Consider the following 18848-nt stretch of genomic DNA (forward strand, 5'->3'; position numbering starts at 1 on the left):
GTACTAGTTTCTTTCTGGTGAGCAGTTGGCACCTTGCATGGCAGGCACTGCCATCAGTGCGTGACTGTGTGTGAATGGGTGAATGTTGACTTGTTTCTGTAAAGTGCTTTGATTGGTCAGAAGACAGTCAGTGCAGTCCATTGATCATTTATAAGACCTCACGGTGTTCAGCCGTACTCAAAAGTACTTGATATGTCTACATTACTATTCCACAAGGTACTGTATCTGCTGCTCCACCACAGCTCATCCAGTCTGCAATGGGAGGTGCAGATCCCAGCGGCCTTAAGACTGTAGTAATACAACTGATACTGACAACAAACATGGGAGACTGCCTCCCAGATTTGTAACATCGAGTGGCTGTTCACGGACACTGGGCATGCATGTGACGGTGTAAACCTTTCTTTACACTTGTTAAAGCACTTTGTAACTTGTTTTTGAAAAGTGCTCTACAAATAAGGATTATTATTATTATTATTATTATTATTAAACATGAAGCAGATGGTCTATTCAGTAGTTACAGAAGATTTGGCGAAAGAAGAAAGTACTATTAGAGACAAGAAAGGCAATGGCGAAAAGCCACACCGGAGATTTTTTGCATGGACCGACAACATTGCGGAACTGAAAGTAAAACAGGAGTACAAAGCAACTGGTAGAAAACAGACTAGAAGTTGTCACAAGGCAAATCCATGACATGCACAGTGCAAGTATTTTAAATAAGCGATATTTGCACAGTCCAAAATATTTTAATAAAAATACCAAAAACAGTCTGTAGCATTGTGTTTTGCTTTGCATAACAAATAAGACCCAGTCAGGAAGCCAAACATGAGTGTCTGCGTCATCGTTTTTAAAGTCCTACGGTCTCACCTTTCCACACTAATACACTAATATGCCCTGGAGTTTTAAAACAAAAATGGGGTCAGCACTGTTTTTAAACATCTCTGTGTTAGGTGTTTGGATTCGCTGTTTTAGTCTGGACGGCGCAAGCATAGCATAAAGTCTGCATTTTAAAACGAAAACTTACGAGTGTGTGTTATGATATGATAGCAACTCTTATTGTGGCCAGCCTAAGGCACACCTGTGCACAGTTTTCAGTCACGTGACATGCGTGGTGACCTTGAGGGCAAAACAACAGACCAACATAGCGGCTCACAGCGCGACACCCCTGTAGAGAAGCCACAAAAGCAGTCAACTTTTATTTGGATCACCTTTCAAAGAAAGATATGAGAACAGACTGCAAGTGCTGGGCATATCTGATCCATATAACGTTACAGCATCCGCTGCCACATTTCTACCTCGACTGTGTTAATGTTTACCTTTACCTTCTGGGCAATCCCTCACCTAACACAGCCCAGGCTTGTCGCCTCGATTTAATAAATCCGAAAGCACAACAACCTACCAGCATTTTGGCAACGCAAAAAGTAACAAACTCAAAGTAACAGTGTTTCAGTTGCCTATTCTTTTGGAAGGCAGCGGAAATTAACATCTTTTTGCCCTGCAAGGGAGCGTTTTCATTGGAGTGTGACGTCACGTGAAAACTATGAATACCGATGCTGATCAGCATCTTGAAATGCCACACCTGTGAGGTGGATGGATTATCTCAGCAAAGGAGAAATGCTCACTGACACAGATATTGAAATTTGTGAACAATAGTTGACATAAATAGTGTGTAATTTGTGTACATAGAGAAAGTCTCATAGAGTTCAGCTCATGATGAATGGGGGCAAATACAAAAGTGCTGCGTTTTATAATTATTTTCAGTATGCATTTTCAGTGGACTTTCCGAGTTAGAGCTTTTCACTGAGAACAGCTGTGGTACAGCCACATGAGAGCAGTGAGAATTGAACCAAAACTGTAAGTTGTGGGCGTCTTATCCACTGCCCCATCCTGTGTGTGAGTGAGTGAGAGAGAGAGATCTTACACTGTCACTTAAAAAACAATTTATTTATGTGAAAGATGCACAGCAGCTAAATAATTTCACATGCACCAAAATAAACATCACAGATTTTACTATATAGAAATGCCAACACCTTTTTAGCTTTTTTATTTCTGTAATACAGTAGTTCATTTCATAAGGTTAGTGGTTTAGTGGATATCTTTTAAACTCCACATTCTCTTGATTTTAACATTCACTGTAGCTGAGAAAATTTATTATACAACTGTCGTCACAGGCGGAGTAGAACTCCCTGTGACCAGTTAGCTAATCATCATATGTAAAATCAGGTACCGGGATATGAAGATGTTGGATGCTGAGACTAAAGCCAAAAGCATCATTACAGTTTAATGCAGTAGAGTGTTATAGCATTATGAAAAAGAAGTGCATAGATCATCTACGGCATCATTTGGGAGTGCAATTCTTCTTGTCTGTGTTTTTCTTGTGGAAGCTTTTTCCATCAGACTGTTCCACCCATCTCAGCTTGACTCCTTCAGTCAGGCCGCGATCCAGTCTCTCACTTAACTGAGAAATACAAAGAAGTTCAGGTGAATGAGCATCTATCTAAACTCACATCAACGAGTAGTCCTATAACCTCAGCATGCCTTACATTAGGCTGTGATTCAGATCACAAGGAGGAATAAGATTCGGCGTAATATATGGCTTCACAGAGTAATGGAAAGAGCGCTCAAATCACAGACGGGACTGAGCAGTAACTAGCAAAATTGGACTCCAGACTGGAATTGAAGGGATATTCAAAATTATTTTTAGTGCTTTTCAACACAAATGTTGCACCACTCAAATTACTAACACCAACATATGTTGGTATCATAAATTAGTATACTTGGAGAAGGGGTTGCTGTACAATACACAAGTCCATGCAAACATCAAGGCTGTACACAGTGACAGGGATAAATACAAATGTGACAGCCAGCCGCTCCTTCAAAATTTGCTATATTCTTGTTTTAATTTCTAGTTTTTGTGCCTTCAGTGCTATGACGGCCCCAGGGCCTCTGCCAGGTTGTTTGTGTGTGTGTGTCTCGGGCCATAACAGTACTGAAACAAATATTACCCATGGATGCACATATTACCTATGACAAGAATACACCTTGAGAAACTGGAGAGAAAGACCTCAGCGCCAGAAACATCAAAGACATCTGGCAAGCAATCCAGACCATCGCAGGCTACAAAAGCAGATGCACCATGTGTGAGAACATGTGGCTAGATGAGCTTAAAACATTTTATACTCACTTTGATCTCCTCAACAAAAGTTCAGCTGTAAAGTCTACTCTGCCTTAAAAGGACTGGCCACTGTTAATCTCCACAGTGGATGTAAGAAGCATCCTGCTGAGTGTGAATCTGAGTAAAGCTGCTGGGCCAGATAACATTACAACATTACGTGTACTGCCTATGACAGGAGGGCTCTGCAGCAGGTGATTAAAATGGCAAAACGTCATTGGTACCCATCAGTGATATCGGTGAGGTGAGGTGCCTGCGCAGAGGGCAAAAGATACTGAAAGACAGTACCCACCCAGCCACAGCCTGTTCACCCTGCTGCTGTCCAGCAAGAGATAAGTACTGTACCACATGACTTCAGAGCAGCTTCCTTCCTGAGGCTGTAGGGTCTGTGTGTATAGCGAGAAGGGGGCTGCAACTTTAATTTCATTGTGCAGCCCCTGTGTTGTAGAATGACAAATAGATGTACCTTGCAGCTTCTTAACGTATTTCTTAGCAATCAACTTTAATTAAATATTTTCATTTTACAAGCCTCCTAAAAGGTCTTTTCACATCATGCTCAAACATCAATACCTTCTGCAAGATATCTTCCTTCAGCTCCTCCATGTCTACAGAGGAGTGAGTGTTCTTCAGCACCACCTTCAGCACCTGCTTTCTCATTGTGGGAACTGTTTCATACAGGGGAATAGAAAGAATTTTCATGTTGCAAATTAATTTAAAAGTAAAATTTGACAATGAATATATATATAAACAATTACAGAGTATCTGTGGATATTGAATTGTTACAAATTGGTAATAATTTATACAAATCAGAACTCACCCCTGTAACATATGAATTTCCGCCTGCTGTTGCAGTCTTGGTTACTCCATTTGCCAGAGTTTGAAACAGCACAAGAGTCTTTGTGTGAGGTGGATGGAGCACTGGGAGCCCAGTTACTGAATGTATGTGCACTCCCATCTGACCATTTCCATGAGTCTCTGTAGAGGCCGATCCATGTGTATTGACTCGTGGTGGCCATCATCTTCATCTGGTCATTCTCAGTCTGGTTCCTCACACTGGCCAGGTCAGAGTAGTGCTTCCTGCAGTAGCTCTGAGCCTCCATCCAGGACATGGTTTCATTCACACAGATGAAGCTCTGTGTAGTGTACTCTGTATCAAACACATACAGACATCATTACCTCAATTTAAGGTCATAGGATTACCCAAATTACCCAGACTGACAATGATGATAATTACTTTTTAGCCATGCTAGTAGCATTTATGGCTTTATGGATGGTAATGTTGGTCAGACCACCACTTGTATTGGGACTAAAAGTTGGATGGATTTCATGAAATTGGAGACACTAATGTTCCCCTGATGAACTGCAGTATTTTTGTGATCCCTTACCTTTCCATATAGTGCCACCATCAGCTCACCATATAAATTTCTCCAGTGCTTAGGTTTATGGTCAAAGGTCAAATGACCTGCAAAACTAATATAATTCCTGTCAGTGTTCACAGGATCGAGGATAGTTAAGTTGGTCCCTGACCCAGGAGAACGTCTCGGGTTACGTATGTAACCCTGGTTCCCCGAGAAGGGGAACGAGACACTGCGTCGGTTACGACACTATGGGAACGCCTCTAGGCGAAGCAGGTCTGAACGTGAATGAAATCACTCCAATCCTATTGGCTTGTTGCTAGAACGGTAAGGTGTGACGGAATAACCGGAGGAGTATAAAGCACACCTGTACACACTCATCATTAGCTTAACTATGAAGCAGGTGCTTCAGGCGGGAGAGAGGTGCGGCGGGCCGACGCAGTCTCTCGTTCCCCTTCTCGGGGAACCAGGGTTACATACGTAACCCGAGACGTTCCCCTTCGAGGGAACTCGAACTGCGTCGGTTACGACACTATGGGAACGAGATACCCACTAAACCGTGCCGAAAACCCCGCCTGCCCCTGTGTGCAATAAAGTGGCACGACTAAGAGGAGAGCGCACGAGTGCCAGGTGCCGAAGGAAGGTCAAGACTGTAAAACCGAATGAATGTGTGCGGAGTGGCCCAGCCAGCCGCTAAACAAACATCCTGCAAGAGGCCCCGGAAAGGAGGGCTCGAGAGGTCGCCATGCCTCTGGTAGAATGAGCCCTCACAGCCACAGGTGAAGGCAAACCGCGCACCTGATAGGCCAGGGAAATAGTCTGAACAATCTAGTTGCTAATAGTATGTTTGGATGCAGGGAGCCCAGCCCTGGGAGACCCAAAACACACTAGCAGCTGGTCAGCCTTCCTCCAACGGGAGGACCTCAGAGTGTAAATACTCAGTGCTCTGACAGGGCAGAGCAGATGAAGTCTCCCGTCCTCCGCCGTCACATGAGGCGGAGGATGAAATGCCTGCAGCACTGTGGACCCTGCCGCACAAGAAGGCACTTTAGGGATGTATCCTGAACGAGGGTGCAGGATAGCCCTAATATTCCCCGGGGCAAACTCCAGGCTTTGCGGGGAAACCGAAAGCGCTTGGAGATCCCCCACCCTCCTCAGAGAGGTGATAGCAAGGAGAAAGGCCATCTTGAGGGTCAAGTGCTTAGCCTCAGCTGACTCCAGGGGTTTGAAGGGGGCCTCAGCCAACGCCCCAGGAACCACTGCTAGATCCCAAGTGGGAACCTTGGACCGAGTCGCAGGTCTCATCCTCCGGGCACCACGGAGGAAACGTACAACCAAGGGAAGTTTCCCCAAGGACCCCTCCCTCAGAGGGGTGTGGAAAATAGCTGCCACGTACACCTTGAGGGTGGAAGGGGAAAGACCAGCAGAGAACTGGTCCTGGAGGAACTCAAGTACCTGAACCACCGGGCAGGTAACAGGGTCCACCGACCGCTCCCTACACCAAGTGGAGAAAACACTCCACTTCAGGCCGTACATCCTCCGTGTGGACGGGGCCCTGGAGCTCAGGAGGGTCTCGACTGCTCCGGCTGTTAGACCCGCCTCTAGGTACTGTGCCCCCTCAGGGGCCAGACCCACAGTTGCCATATGGCGGCGCAAGGGTGAAGAACCCGGCCCTGCGCCTGGGACAGCAGGTCTCTCCTCAGAGGGACCCGCCATGGCGGGCCGTCCAGGAGCGACATGATGTCCGAGAACCACACCCGGGTTGGCCAGAACAGGGCTACGAGCAGTAGGCCGACATTGTCCTGGCGGACCCGCTCCAGAACCCCGGGAGCAGAGCGACTGGGGGAAAAGCGTACAGACGTAGCCTCGGCCACGAATGTACCATGGCGTCCAGACCCAACGGGGCTGGAGGAACGAGAGAAACCATAGCGGGCAGTGCGTAGTCTCTTGAGACGCAAACAGATCCACGTCTATGGGGCCGAACTCTTCGCACAAGAGCTCCACCACTTCGGGGTGAAGTCTCCATTCCCCGGGCCTCAGCCCCTGCCTCGACAGCAGGTCTGCTCCCTGATTCTGCGTCCCCGGGAGATACATCGCCCTGAGCGATAGTAACCTCTGCTGGGACCACAGGAGGATCTGACGCGCCAGTCTGTCCAGAGGGCGCGAGCGCAGACCGCCCTGGTGATTCAGATAGGCCACCACCGCTGTGTTGTTCTCTTCGGAACGAACCAGGACGTGGTGGCCTTGGAGATCGGGCAGGAAACTCCTTAGAGCCTGGAACACTGCCAACATCTTGAGACCACTCGGATTGATGCACCTGCCAGGATCCCCTTGCGGGAGGGGAGAAAGACTCCCCTACCCCGGTCTTCCCTGAGCTCCGTCGAGACTGGATGACGGTCCTCAGATCGCGTCTCTCAGACGGCTGAGGGTGAGAGCGCCGTCTCGCTGCCCCAGCTCCTCGGGGGGGCCCCCGAGAAGCGACACTCTGCTTCCTCTCCTCTCCGTAGGAGCTCGTAGAGGGAAGGGACCTACGCCTGGCGGCCTCAGCTGCCTTGGGTCCAGACCGGCGAGGGAGGTACTGGCGGAACGCTTCGCCCTGCGTCTAACGCTCCGTGGTTCTGCGAAGCTCCGCCAGATCTTCCTCAGAGGGACTCCCCCTCTGAACCATCTCCTGTAACAGGTCGGCTTGGTAGGCTTGAAGCACCACCATGGTGTGCAAGCTCGCACCTGCCTGGCCCGCTGCCATGTATGCCTTCCCCACGAGCGTGGATGTGGTGCGACATGGTTTGGATGGTAACGCCGGCTTCTCCAGGGAGGATGCAAGTCGAGGAGAGAGATAGCTCGCAAGCGCATCCTCCACCCGAGGCATCCTCCCATAACCACGGTCCCTAACCCCCATCACATTACTGTAGTTCAGTGATCGGGGTGTGGAAAGCCATGTAGAGAAGGGTCTGCCCCATGATTACTCAGTTCATCATGTAAATCAGGAAAGAATGGCAGAGACCGGCGTGGAGGTGGCGTGTGGTGCTTAAGAAACCTTTCATCCAGCTTACCACTAGCCTGTGGTGTCTGCTCCTCCTGTGGCCAGTTGATGTTGAGCTTAGCCACGGCTCTAGTCACCACCTCCAGCAGCACATCATAGTCGGGCGCCGACACCCGGAAGTCATCGTCCACTACGCTGAGCACGTCCGCCTCCTCGGAGTCGGATTGCTGCAGCGTCTCCGGATCCAAACCGCGAGCGGGAGAAGCCGAGAACGGGCTCCCAAACGAGGAAAGGAAGCGTCGGAGCCAGCGGATGAAGGTCGGGAAAAAGCCACAGCCGTCCCGATATCCTCCGACAGATCACGCTGTGAACCCCATGAGTGAAGCCGCCGGGCTGCCTCAGCGGCCGCAGGGCCCGCACCACGGGGAAAACACATCCGGCCATCCTCGGAAAAGAGAGCCATGCTGTACCTCAGTACCCGCACGGAAAGGGCTTCGCAACGGGCGCAGGCAGCCCCCTCGAGAGCTGCCCGGGCGTGCTCCATCCCCAAACATGAGACACACATCTCATGAGAATCTCCATCCGTGATGTACCGAGGGCAAGAAAAACACACCTTCTGTACATCTGGTTGCCGGACATGCTGGTAGACTTCTTCTTCAGGTAAGACATACTGCTTGTAGGACTGGAGCTTTCTTCAAACAACATACAGAGCGCCTGCTGAATAGAAAAAAGCTAATGATGAGTGTGTACAGGTGTGCTTTATACTCCTCCGGTTATTCCGTCACACCTTACCGTTCTAGCAACAAGCCAATAGGATTGGAGTGATTTCATTCACGTTCAGACCTGCTTCGCCTAGAGGCGTTCCCATAGTGTCGTAACCGACGCAGTTCGAGTTCCCTCGAAGGGGAAACAGAATTTACAAAACATTCATTTTTGTTTTTGATTAGAGACATGCTACATCGTTGCTAATGTTAGCTATGCTAGCTACAAAGCAGGGCTCTCAAGTCTCACGCATTCACCGTGAGACACACATTTCAGCGTATTTCTCACGCTGAGAAGTTAAGAGATAACGTCCCGCTATATACAATTAATAGACGATCATTTTTGTGCCGAGTTCATAGCTTTCTCTGTAGCCTACTAAATGCCAGAGCGGCCAGGATAAGCGGTTGACGATGGATGGATGGATGGATGGATGGATGGACATTTGTATTTTGAAATATAAGTATATATTTTTATCAGATTTACCCATTGTTATACTTTCTATTTGTTCGGGTTAATTATGAACTATAGGTAAAATTTAACAACTAGTAAAAACTTGGCTGCGACCGAGGGGCCGCTGCTGCAAATCAGAATCAGAATCAGAAGGAGCTTTATTGCCAAGTAGTGTTTTACACATATGGGGAATTTGCTGTGGTGATAAGGTGCTACACATAGACAAACATACAGTTAACATAAATAAATGTGGAAATATATAAATATGGAATGGAAGAACAACGTTACAGATATATACATGAGCATTATTCTGGGTCTGTGCCGTGCAGAAGTAACGCAACGGAAGAGAATATTGTGTACATATAAATATATAAACTGACAACATAAAAATATACAACAACAAAGATCAACAATCAAAAGAACAACAAATATGTGCGACGTGCCAGGTCTGTGCCTGACACGAGATGAAACAGTATTTACATGTGCAGAGACATTTGTATCATTTGCAAGGGGGGAGTGTCAGTACGGGATCCGGGCCTTGTTAATGAGGCTAGTCGCAGACGGGAAGAAACTGTTTTTGTGGCTAGAGGTTTTGGTCCTGATGGATGCCCTTGTCCCTGGCAGTGGCAGCAGCGTATCAGATGGTGATGGAGGAGGTGAGGATGGACTCAATGATGGCGGTGTAGAAGTGCACCATCATTGTCTTTGGCAGGCTGAACGTCTTCAGCTGCCGCAGGAAGTTCATCCTCTGCTGGGCCTTCTTGGTGAAGGAGGTGATGTTCAGCTCCCACTTGAGGTCCTGGGAGATGATGGTGCCCAGGAAGTGGAAGGAGTCCACAGTGGTGACTGGGGAGTCACACAGGATGATGGGGGAGGGTGGGGCTGTGCTTTTTCTCCACGACCATCTCCACGGTCTTCAGAGCGTTGAGCTCCAGACTGTTCTGGCTGCACCAGGTCACCAGATAGTCGATCTCCCACCTGTAGGCGGGCTCATCCCCACCTGAGATGAGCCCAATGAGGGTGGTGCCATCTGCAAACTTCAGGAGCTTGATGGTCTGGTGACTGGAGGTGCAGCTATTGGTGTACAGGGAGAAGAGAAGGAGGGAAAGAACGCAGCCTCGAGGGGATCCGGTGCTGATGGTCCTGGAATCAGAGACATGTTTTCCCAGCTTCACGTGCTGCTTCCTGTCTGTCAGAAAGTCAGTGATCCACCTGCAGTTGGAGTCAGGCACGTTCAGCTGAGAGAGCTTGTCCTGCAGCAGGGCCGGGATGATGGTGTTAAAAGCAGAGCTGAAATCCACAAACAGAAGTAGGTTCCTGGGGGAGTCCAGGTGCTGGAGGATGTAGTGAAGGGCCATGTTTACTGCATCATCTACAGACCTGTTGGCTCTGTAGGCGAACTGCAGGGGGTCCAGGAGTGGGTCTGTAATGGATTTTAGGTGGGACAACACAAGGCGTTCAAAGGACTTTATAACCACAGAGGTCAGGGAAACGGGTCTGTAGTTGTTTAGTCCAGTGGTCCTTGGTTTCTTGGGGACAGAGATGATAGTGGAGGCTTTGAAGCAGGCTGGCACATGGCGTGTCTCCAGTGAGGTGTTAAAAATGTCTGTGAACACCGGAGACAGCTGATCAACATAGTGCTTCAGGGTGGATGGGGAGACCAGCCCAGCTGCTTTGCGGGGTTTCTGCCTCCTCTAACACGCGTTATCTCACTCAAAACTTTTGATAAAACTTGAGAGCCCTGCTACAAAGCGTAAGCTATGTTACGTAGCCAGCTGGCTAGCTAGCTACTTAAACTTAGCTAGATGCTAGCATCCCCCCCATCATTGAATATATATGTATGCATGTCGACCAGTTAACCCTACAGTTGTGCTGATCGGCCGATCAGCTAGCAGATAGGGTAAACCTCCTTTGTGTTGCTTAGGTCTATAAGGACTGAACAGCGTGAAAAGACACGCAAAAAGCTTAAAATGCGTTGACATGGAACCTGAATTGTCCTTAAAAGTGGCATGTTATTTATTTGCTATTCCATGATATCACGTTAAATAGGCGGTTCACCGGTCCTGAATGAATATAGGGGCAACAATGCTGCTACTACTACTACTGCTCTACAACTATATTATAAATGTGGCTGCTGATGAACAGAAACTGAATGAGACACTCCCATGTTTCTGAAACATTTCCAGGGGTATTTAAAACTGCAGTGGAACCATGACTGAGCTGCAGTACAACAGGAATGCCACGTTTTTAATAAGGTGAACATTCTGATTGTATTGTCATAATGTGCATTAGTATTCAGCTCAAAACACTGCTGTGCTTGTGAGGTCATTCTTACCATTGTAGCAAATAAATTGTATTATCGATGTGCATCTCAAATCCACCCATTTACCAGTACGTAACATTGCTGCACAAACTTTGTAGTATCTATCACCATTGGGCTCATCATTATTCCACATCCTGAACCCAGCCTCTCCTTCATCACCATAGTAGTCCTGATTTTCCAGAGACCACTTCCATGCTTCAGTGTCACTGTGCAGTCCAATCCAGATGTTGTCATATCTGCCTATAAGGTCATTGAGCTTAGCCATGTCTTGCTCATTATGTACAGAGGCCAGGTCGGTGTACTTCCACCTGCAGTATCTCTGAGCTTCAGCCCAGGTCTTCACCTCTTCAACAAGGATGTAGATACGAGGATAAGATGCAGGTAGGAAACACAGTCCTGTGGTAATAATTAAGATTATTATTTTGATGCATTCAGTGATAAATACATTTTGTATTATGGCTGCCCCCTAATAGTTATGGTTTGATTTCATTGGATCAATACAATGAAAAGGTTTGCCTAATACCGAACACTGAACAAGTACATTCATATTTTTGCCTCTATTTTTTTTTTCTACCATTGCTTAGTTAAATAGTCAAAATGTGCTTTTTCCTCAGTGATTTGGAGAGACTATGGTGGGTGGGTCCGAGGCCCAAGAGGTAAAGGAAATGACATGCGTCCATTTAATTTTAATGGACACATATGTTTTATATTTTCTGTGAATATAATCCAATTAATCTTATTTCCATACTGTATAGACACCTTATTTTAAAAACCGGACGTTTGTCACATGTGTATCCTTGTGCTAAATTCATCAAGTCCGACCCAGTTTGATAAATAATGTTGTATGTGGTTCTTGTATCATGCAACGTGAAGACTTCACAGCTGACAGCATAAAGTCGCTAACCTGCCGGTCAGCTCGCTCTGGGCTGTTTCAGTGGATTTACCATAAGTGAATATGTGTGCACTCCAAATGTAGGTGCGGCTAGCTTAAGCAACTTCTCAGAAACGAGTGACAGAAACACTCAAAGCGGGTCAGACCGTTTGTTGCCTTTTCTAAGAAGTCAGCCACTGATGGAGTGGATGTACTAGGAGACAATTCAGCACAACAGTGTGTGCAAACGGCCATTTTTGTGTGTTTCTTGGACACTTTAAAACGCTTCAACACTGCCAACATGTCAATGTAATTGCTTGGTAAAATTTAAAGGTTCAGTGTGTAATATTTCTGAGGATCTATCAACAGAAATGCAATATAATATCCATAACTATGTCTTCAGTGGTGTATAAAGCCCTTACATAAAAAACCATTATGTTTTTATTATCTTAGAATGAGCCATTTATATCTGCATAACCGCGGGCACCCCCTTCCATAGACGTTGCCACGTTGCATCGTCATGTTTCTACAGTAGCTGAAAACGGACAAACAGCGCTACAGTGTGCGTTTCGTCACTACGTTCATCTTGTTCTACTTCTGGTAAAATTCAGGCAGTGCAGACACTCATCATTATGTTGAATACATACGTTAGAAGAAGTAGTAATAATATACTCCATGGGTCTGCAAATTAGTTTTGCATCATAGCAATATTTTCAACCATTAGATCGTGGATGAGAATATAAGCCATAATATTTAGCTGTATTAATATGCTGTTCAGTTGCCTCAGTTGGTTAGGTACTGAACTCTCAACTCAAGGGTATGCCGGCTCAATCCCACCTTTTTTTCTCTCTCTCAACAAATGGATTCTGCAGCGATTGTTTCTCACATTACAGGATGTGCTGCACTGTTTCTACGCATTTCATCTATGCATTTCCACAGTATCAGTATTTGCTAACTATGTGTTACCTGTGGCAAGTTAGCTGTTTAAGTTAATAAAGGAATCAGCAGGCTAGGACAGTTTGAATGATAAGTACAAAATGATCATGATCCTAGTGACAGTAAATCATGATGTCACAGCATGTGTTCCTGTTGTATGATTACAGGATTTATGTGATGAGGATTTTGTACAATATATCACTGAGCCTTTCCCTTTCTGTCTCTGTCTCCCCATTTTCTCCGCAGCACCTTTGCCTCAACCTGTCCGAGCTGCTACTAAACTCTGGCTTATATTTATTTAAATGTAAAACAAATACAGTGATAAAGTATTCGTTAGTAAACTATATACATTTGTACTTGAAAGTTTTGATGGAGTAAAGTCCAGTGGGCCAGTAGAAGTAGTGCAGTAAACAGTGCTGTAGGCTGGGAGTCCAGTAGCAGCCCGGATAGCAGCTGGAAATAAAAGATTTTTTGTAAGCTTGTTACGTAACGTGCACTAACGTTAACATACACAGCTAACTTGCCACAGGTAACACAAAGTTAGCAAACTGCACAGCAGACCTACCTGGAGATGACAAGGATAAACCTGATCCTGGATCACGAGCATTGAGTTAAATGAAGATTCCCCACTTTATTATTCAGCTGCTGGTTGAAACAAGGCTACAGTCCTTTTTTTTTGGTTTGTTGTGTCCTACGGATGAGCTGGATACTACAGTGGATATCCTGTCTACTCATGGGAGGCAATGTCGCTACCGCCCCTTGCTCGTGTAGCTACTAAACTGCTCTCACATTTACAGATCTCTTTTCACAGATCTCAGCGGGACAGATTGAACAAAATTCCACAAATGCATAAAAAGGAAGTCACAAATGTAACTTGACCCACAAATGAACAGGAAGTGATCCGCAAATGTGCAAAAACTGTTTTGTGTGTAAAAATAGATCCACAAATGCGTAAATAACACTTTGTATGTGACATATTTGCAAATCGCACTGTATTTTTGTGGATATGATTTTACACATCACAAATTTAAAAATACATATTTGTGGATAGTGACATATTTGCACATCATAGTACACATTTCTGGATTGTTTTCTGTGGGTTACAAATATTAAAGTCCAATAAAATCTTGCATAATCTGACAACAGGGAATACAGTACTGAGGTGATTTACAGTGGCTCAGACCAGGACTCTGACTCTGGGGATGACAGCAGGTTTAGGTGGGGACAGAATATGCATGAACCGGGAGAGGAGTGCGTTTTGAAGTTCATTTGTAAGTCATCCATCGTGTTGATTATTTTAAAGGCTCATTATTTCAGTTTTGTATTTCTCTGTAATGTAGCAATGTTAAAAATGTTAGAATATATTCTTTCTCAGCCCTGGAACTCAAATCATTTTCTGATGGCCCAAAAATATATATTGAAATAATTTATTTAATATCATAAACACGCGATGACTAATCAACGAATGGCTTAAAGTAATTACTAGTTGCCAGGAAAATCTTTAGTCGGGGGCAGCCCTACTTTGTACAGTGACTTAGAACATTAAATGTCATGTGCTTAGTATTAAAATATGGCAGCGATGAGAGAGGCATGAACAAATAAATAGTAAGGCCACACACAAAACAAATTTTGAATTGAACCACATTTCTAATCTGCTTGCTCACTCTGGGTTAAATATTTTTCTTGTCAATTTTACTACATCATCTTCTCCACGACACATATATTATTATTTATCCACTTATATTGTAATGTTTTTGTAAAGCACTTTGTGATTGATGTCTGTGAAAAGCACAATACAAACAATGTTTCATTTTCTTTACTTATTTTTTACAAATACATTTCAAAATAGACATTTGGATTTGATAGTGACTGATACTAACCTGATAAGACCATCATTATAACTCCAGCCCCTTTCATGATGCACCAGTGGACAGCTTGGTTGCACCTTGAACTGATGAGTGTAGCTGTGATAAACCCACAGAGAGGACTAAAGTTAGCAATAAGGTGAAATGCATCATGCAAACACAATGTATACTGAATCAATACAGGCCTTTACTACAGTATGACCAGCAGTGACCCACAATTGCACAAAATTTGATTACTTTACACGAGAGATTTCTGTGTTTGTGTTTTTCTAAATTGTAAAAAGGAGATAATGTTGAGCCTGATTGCATGTTTCAGAATTCAATTCAAATCAAATGGGCTTGGTGGTGTTAAAAAATAAAGCCAAGTGTGAAATAAAAATAACATGATTCACTATTTCTAAAATCTATTCAAAATACCCCAAACCCACATCCCATTTAATGCATGCAAAACTATCTCAAGGTAACTTGTGTGCCAATTGTCCTTACCTGAAATAAATGCCCCCTGTTTTGTATCTAGCAGCTGAAACAAATATTCTGATGCCTACTCTGGTTGTGTTAAGAGCCACAAACAAGCTTTCTTTGGAGCTGCACATGCTACTATATAAGAAGATCAGTTAGCACAACCCCCACTTTTAGCAGCTTGACCACGAAGGCACACCGCGAAGAGGATGAGTCATTATAGCATGTTTATTTAGCTAAAACAGGCCTCTGAACTCTGCTGGGAGAGAATAATATGACGCACTGAAAGGGACCTTGGATAACATTCCTGATTCACACAGGACATTACTACACGGACCTGTAAATGTTTTGCGAAAGCACAAAGTAACACCAGTAAGGTCTTAAGAGCATTGATCATACTTTATTCATCTTAATATTTCCATGGCCTCAGACAGTCATCATTAGTGGCTGTGTGGCTCAGTCAAATCTGAAAAGCCATGAACTGGCACGCAGGGTTGTGTGATGTGTCGTACTTGTTTCAAAGATGAAGTGGGTTTCATCTCAAAACATAAAACAGAACATATGTACAGTACTGTGCAAGGGTTCTAGGCAGGTGTGGGAAAAATGCTGTGAAGTAAGAATGCTTTTGACTTGAAGAATTGATGCTGTTTTGAAAGCAAAGTCACACCAAATATTGATTTCATTTAGATTTTTCTTCTGTTTACTCACTTAGCATTTTGTTAAATGATAATTATAATCTATTCACATGAATATTTTTACTTTATAGCATTTTTTTATATTTTTATTTGTACATTACCTATCACCTTTAAAAAAAAAAAAAAAGATCATGAAGGGTTTACTTGTTTCCTTTCATCATGAGCACGTTGCCCAACCTGTCACACACAGACTAGATATTATGATAAATGAAAATGAGTGAAACAGATTTTATGACTTCTTTATTATTCAGAATACTCCTCCATCGTAGGATATTGTCTTTCCAATGAATGACATGACAAATTAATAAAATAAAACTGGACATAAAAAGGGATGTGGCTGTGTTTCATACTGTTGCAGACACACACTCTAATGCTATTGTTGATGGTGACGATAGTACCATGACAGTGGTATAGCCCAATTTGTAAGCTTCTGGTACTTAAGAGAACTGAGATATGTTTGTTCATCTCTTTCGGTGTCTGGGACAAGTGTGATGAAACCAAGAAGAGTTCTTTAAGCTGTTGATGTTAGTGTAGCAGCAACGGGAGATGCAGTAGCCCAGGATGTGAGATGCATTTGATTCTTTAAAAACTGTGATATTGCAGCATACAGGCCTCTGAGTTCTTCACAGTTTCCTCACACCCTCTAATATGGGCAGGCTTTCTGAGCAAAAGCCCCTCTGTCGTCAGTATACCGGACAAGCATCAGTCAGTCTCTTATTCAGAACAACAGAGATAGCCCTCAGGATGACCATGCCATCCAGGACACCAGACAGCCAGGCTCCAAGCCAAAAAGTCATACAAAATATGTATAGCAAAGATAGCGCAAGATGGATTCTGGATGGAAAGGAAAAGTCCACTTGCTCAGTTAACCCATTCAAAATAGAAAAGACCTGAATGGGGGATTTAGAGACTTGGGTCAATTTGGATCTCTTCCAGAAGCAGGCAACTCTCCCGTTTGCAACCCCATCTCTCAAGTGGAGATCTTGGGAATGCTACATAAAATGAAGCGTCAGCCAGCCCAGACAGAATTGGAAAGCTGCAACTTTTGAGATGGGATAACAGCTGGGGAGAGAAGCTGTCTGAAATGTTTAACGTTATCCTATACAGTTGTGCAGTACATATATAGGTTGCCATGAACACTGTTATGCTCATCTGAGAGAGGCATCTCAGGTGGGAGGAACAAGAACAGGAGGCGAGAAAAGCAATCTAGAATATACAAAATGAAAGAGGTGGCAGTGCACCATTGAACTAGTCTGTATAACTTTAAGGAAGCCTTGCAGGCTTTTCTTCCGTTTTCTTTCTGTTTTCTTGTTATTTAGAGAGCTTAATATTGCTTTTAGTTTGATTTTGTAGACCAAGTGAGCTATTTTATTTCTAGTTAGTGTGGGTTTTATTTCTTATCTTAGCTTTGGAATAAAGCTCTCTGTTAATAATTTGTCTGTGAATTTTCATTGTCACACTTGAAGTGTGTCAGCTGCCTTTTCTTTATGTTCTGGTCCCATTTTTTGGGGGGGTGGGGTAAACTTGCTATGTTACTTCCTGTGTTTCCTGGACATTAAACTAAGTTTGGAACACCAAGATTATAAAGAACACGGAAACACTAAATTAGAGATGGGCAGATGAAGTTTTGGGGCTTTCTTTATCTGTGCGCTGAGAAAAATGTTTGAAGCTTGGGGGCCCTAAACTCAGCAGCACAGTGACACCTTGTGGTTTGCAGAATGTGTAGCAGCCCTTCAAAGTGGAGCCAAAGCACCGAACCACCTGGGTGATTTTATGTTGATTACTGAGTCTATATACGATCTATAGAGCATGGCACAAGTGCATTTAGGGCGTGTCCAACTTCACTTTTGCTAATTAACTGGTGCTTTATCTGGGTGCAAAGTAAGGGGCAAAGGGGTTGGATTTAGTCTCTTAATTAATCATAGGGGTGGTTTGGGCATAACATGGATTAAACCAATCAGAGTGTTATCTCCCACTCCCTTTAAAAGCCGGCACCTGGCGTATAAATAGCGGATTAATGGCGTATTTTAAAAAGTATTACAAAATATATATTAATTGATATATAAAATGAACTGGATGATTGATTTGTGGATAATGTAACCAATATAATGATGTGTAGCATGACCATACTGACAACAGTTTAAACATTTATATTTGTGTGCACAATCTAAGCAGCTTAGAACTGGCTCCAGCAGGTTGGCTTCAAGAGCTTTTTATACATCCAGAAAACCTCTATATAAACCAGACCAGGCAGCACGGTGGCCCAGTGGATAGCACTGTGGCCTCATAGCAAGAGGAGTTTGCATGTTCTCCCCGGGTCTGTGTGGGTTTCCTCCGGGTGCTCCAGTTTCCACCACCGTCAAAAACATGTTAGGTTCTCCACTCAGTGCCGTTTGACCAGTGACACTGGCTCAGATCTGTAGCTGGTCCCCGAGTGCTGCACAGCTGCTTTGCACAGCTCCTTTGAGGGATGGGTTAAATGCAGAGAATGAGTTTCATCACATATCACATGTATGTGTGACCTTACCTAACTGAGACCTGCGTTTATTTGTCATAATTGTAGCCACACCAGGAACCTTAAAAGTGTATATATGCGCACTATGCTGTCATTATATAGACTGAACTTTCTGCGGTGTCTCCCTGTGTGAGGGAGACCAGGGTTGGTTGACACACTTTTCGCTCTGCTGTATTTCACTGTCATAATTTATCTTAGAATATTCTAAGCAGCAAATACAAGATTAAGGCTATAAGTAAATATGTTGTAATGTAAGCAAATGTTTTCTGAAATTAATTATTCATGATTAAAGTTATGTTGGCCGTTTGTGCCAACCAGTCTCATCATTGGGTTGGGTAAAGCCCCACATTTGCTCTTGAAACGGGCCCCCAGATGCCTCAGGCTGCTCCTGCTGCCGCTGCGGAGGAAGCAGAAAAGACTGGATGACTTTGTAGTTCTTGTGGCACAAGCTCAGACTCGTCGAAT

At 44.4% G+C, this 18848-nt stretch overlaps 1 protein-coding gene across 1 annotated transcript; it reads right to left on the minus strand.

Moving 5' to 3' along the window:
- Window positions 1–1945: 1945 nt before the first annotated feature.
- Window positions 1946–15359, minus strand: LOC119917132 (C-type mannose receptor 2-like). The gene is made up of 6 exons (XM_038737251.1): window positions 15201–15359; window positions 14730–14813; window positions 11055–11438; window positions 3987–4316; window positions 3740–3834; window positions 1946–2455 (listed from the first exon to the last, which is right to left on the minus strand). The coding sequence occupies exons 2-6, from the start codon at window positions 14764–14766 to the stop codon at window positions 2336–2338; spliced, it is 966 nt and encodes a 321-aa protein (XP_038593179.1). The 5' UTR covers window positions 14767–14813; window positions 15201–15359; the 3' UTR covers window positions 1946–2335.
- Between the last annotated feature and the right edge of the window lie 3489 nt (window positions 15360–18848).

The sequence above is a fragment of the Micropterus salmoides genome, unplaced genomic scaffold (genome assembly GCF_014851395.1).
Source record: "Micropterus salmoides isolate LMB-PRFRI ecotype aquatic unplaced genomic scaffold, ASM1485139v1 Ms_hic_scaffold_10, whole genome shotgun sequence".
In the NCBI taxonomy this organism is placed as follows: Eukaryota; Metazoa; Chordata; class Actinopteri; order Centrarchiformes; family Centrarchidae; genus Micropterus; species Micropterus salmoides.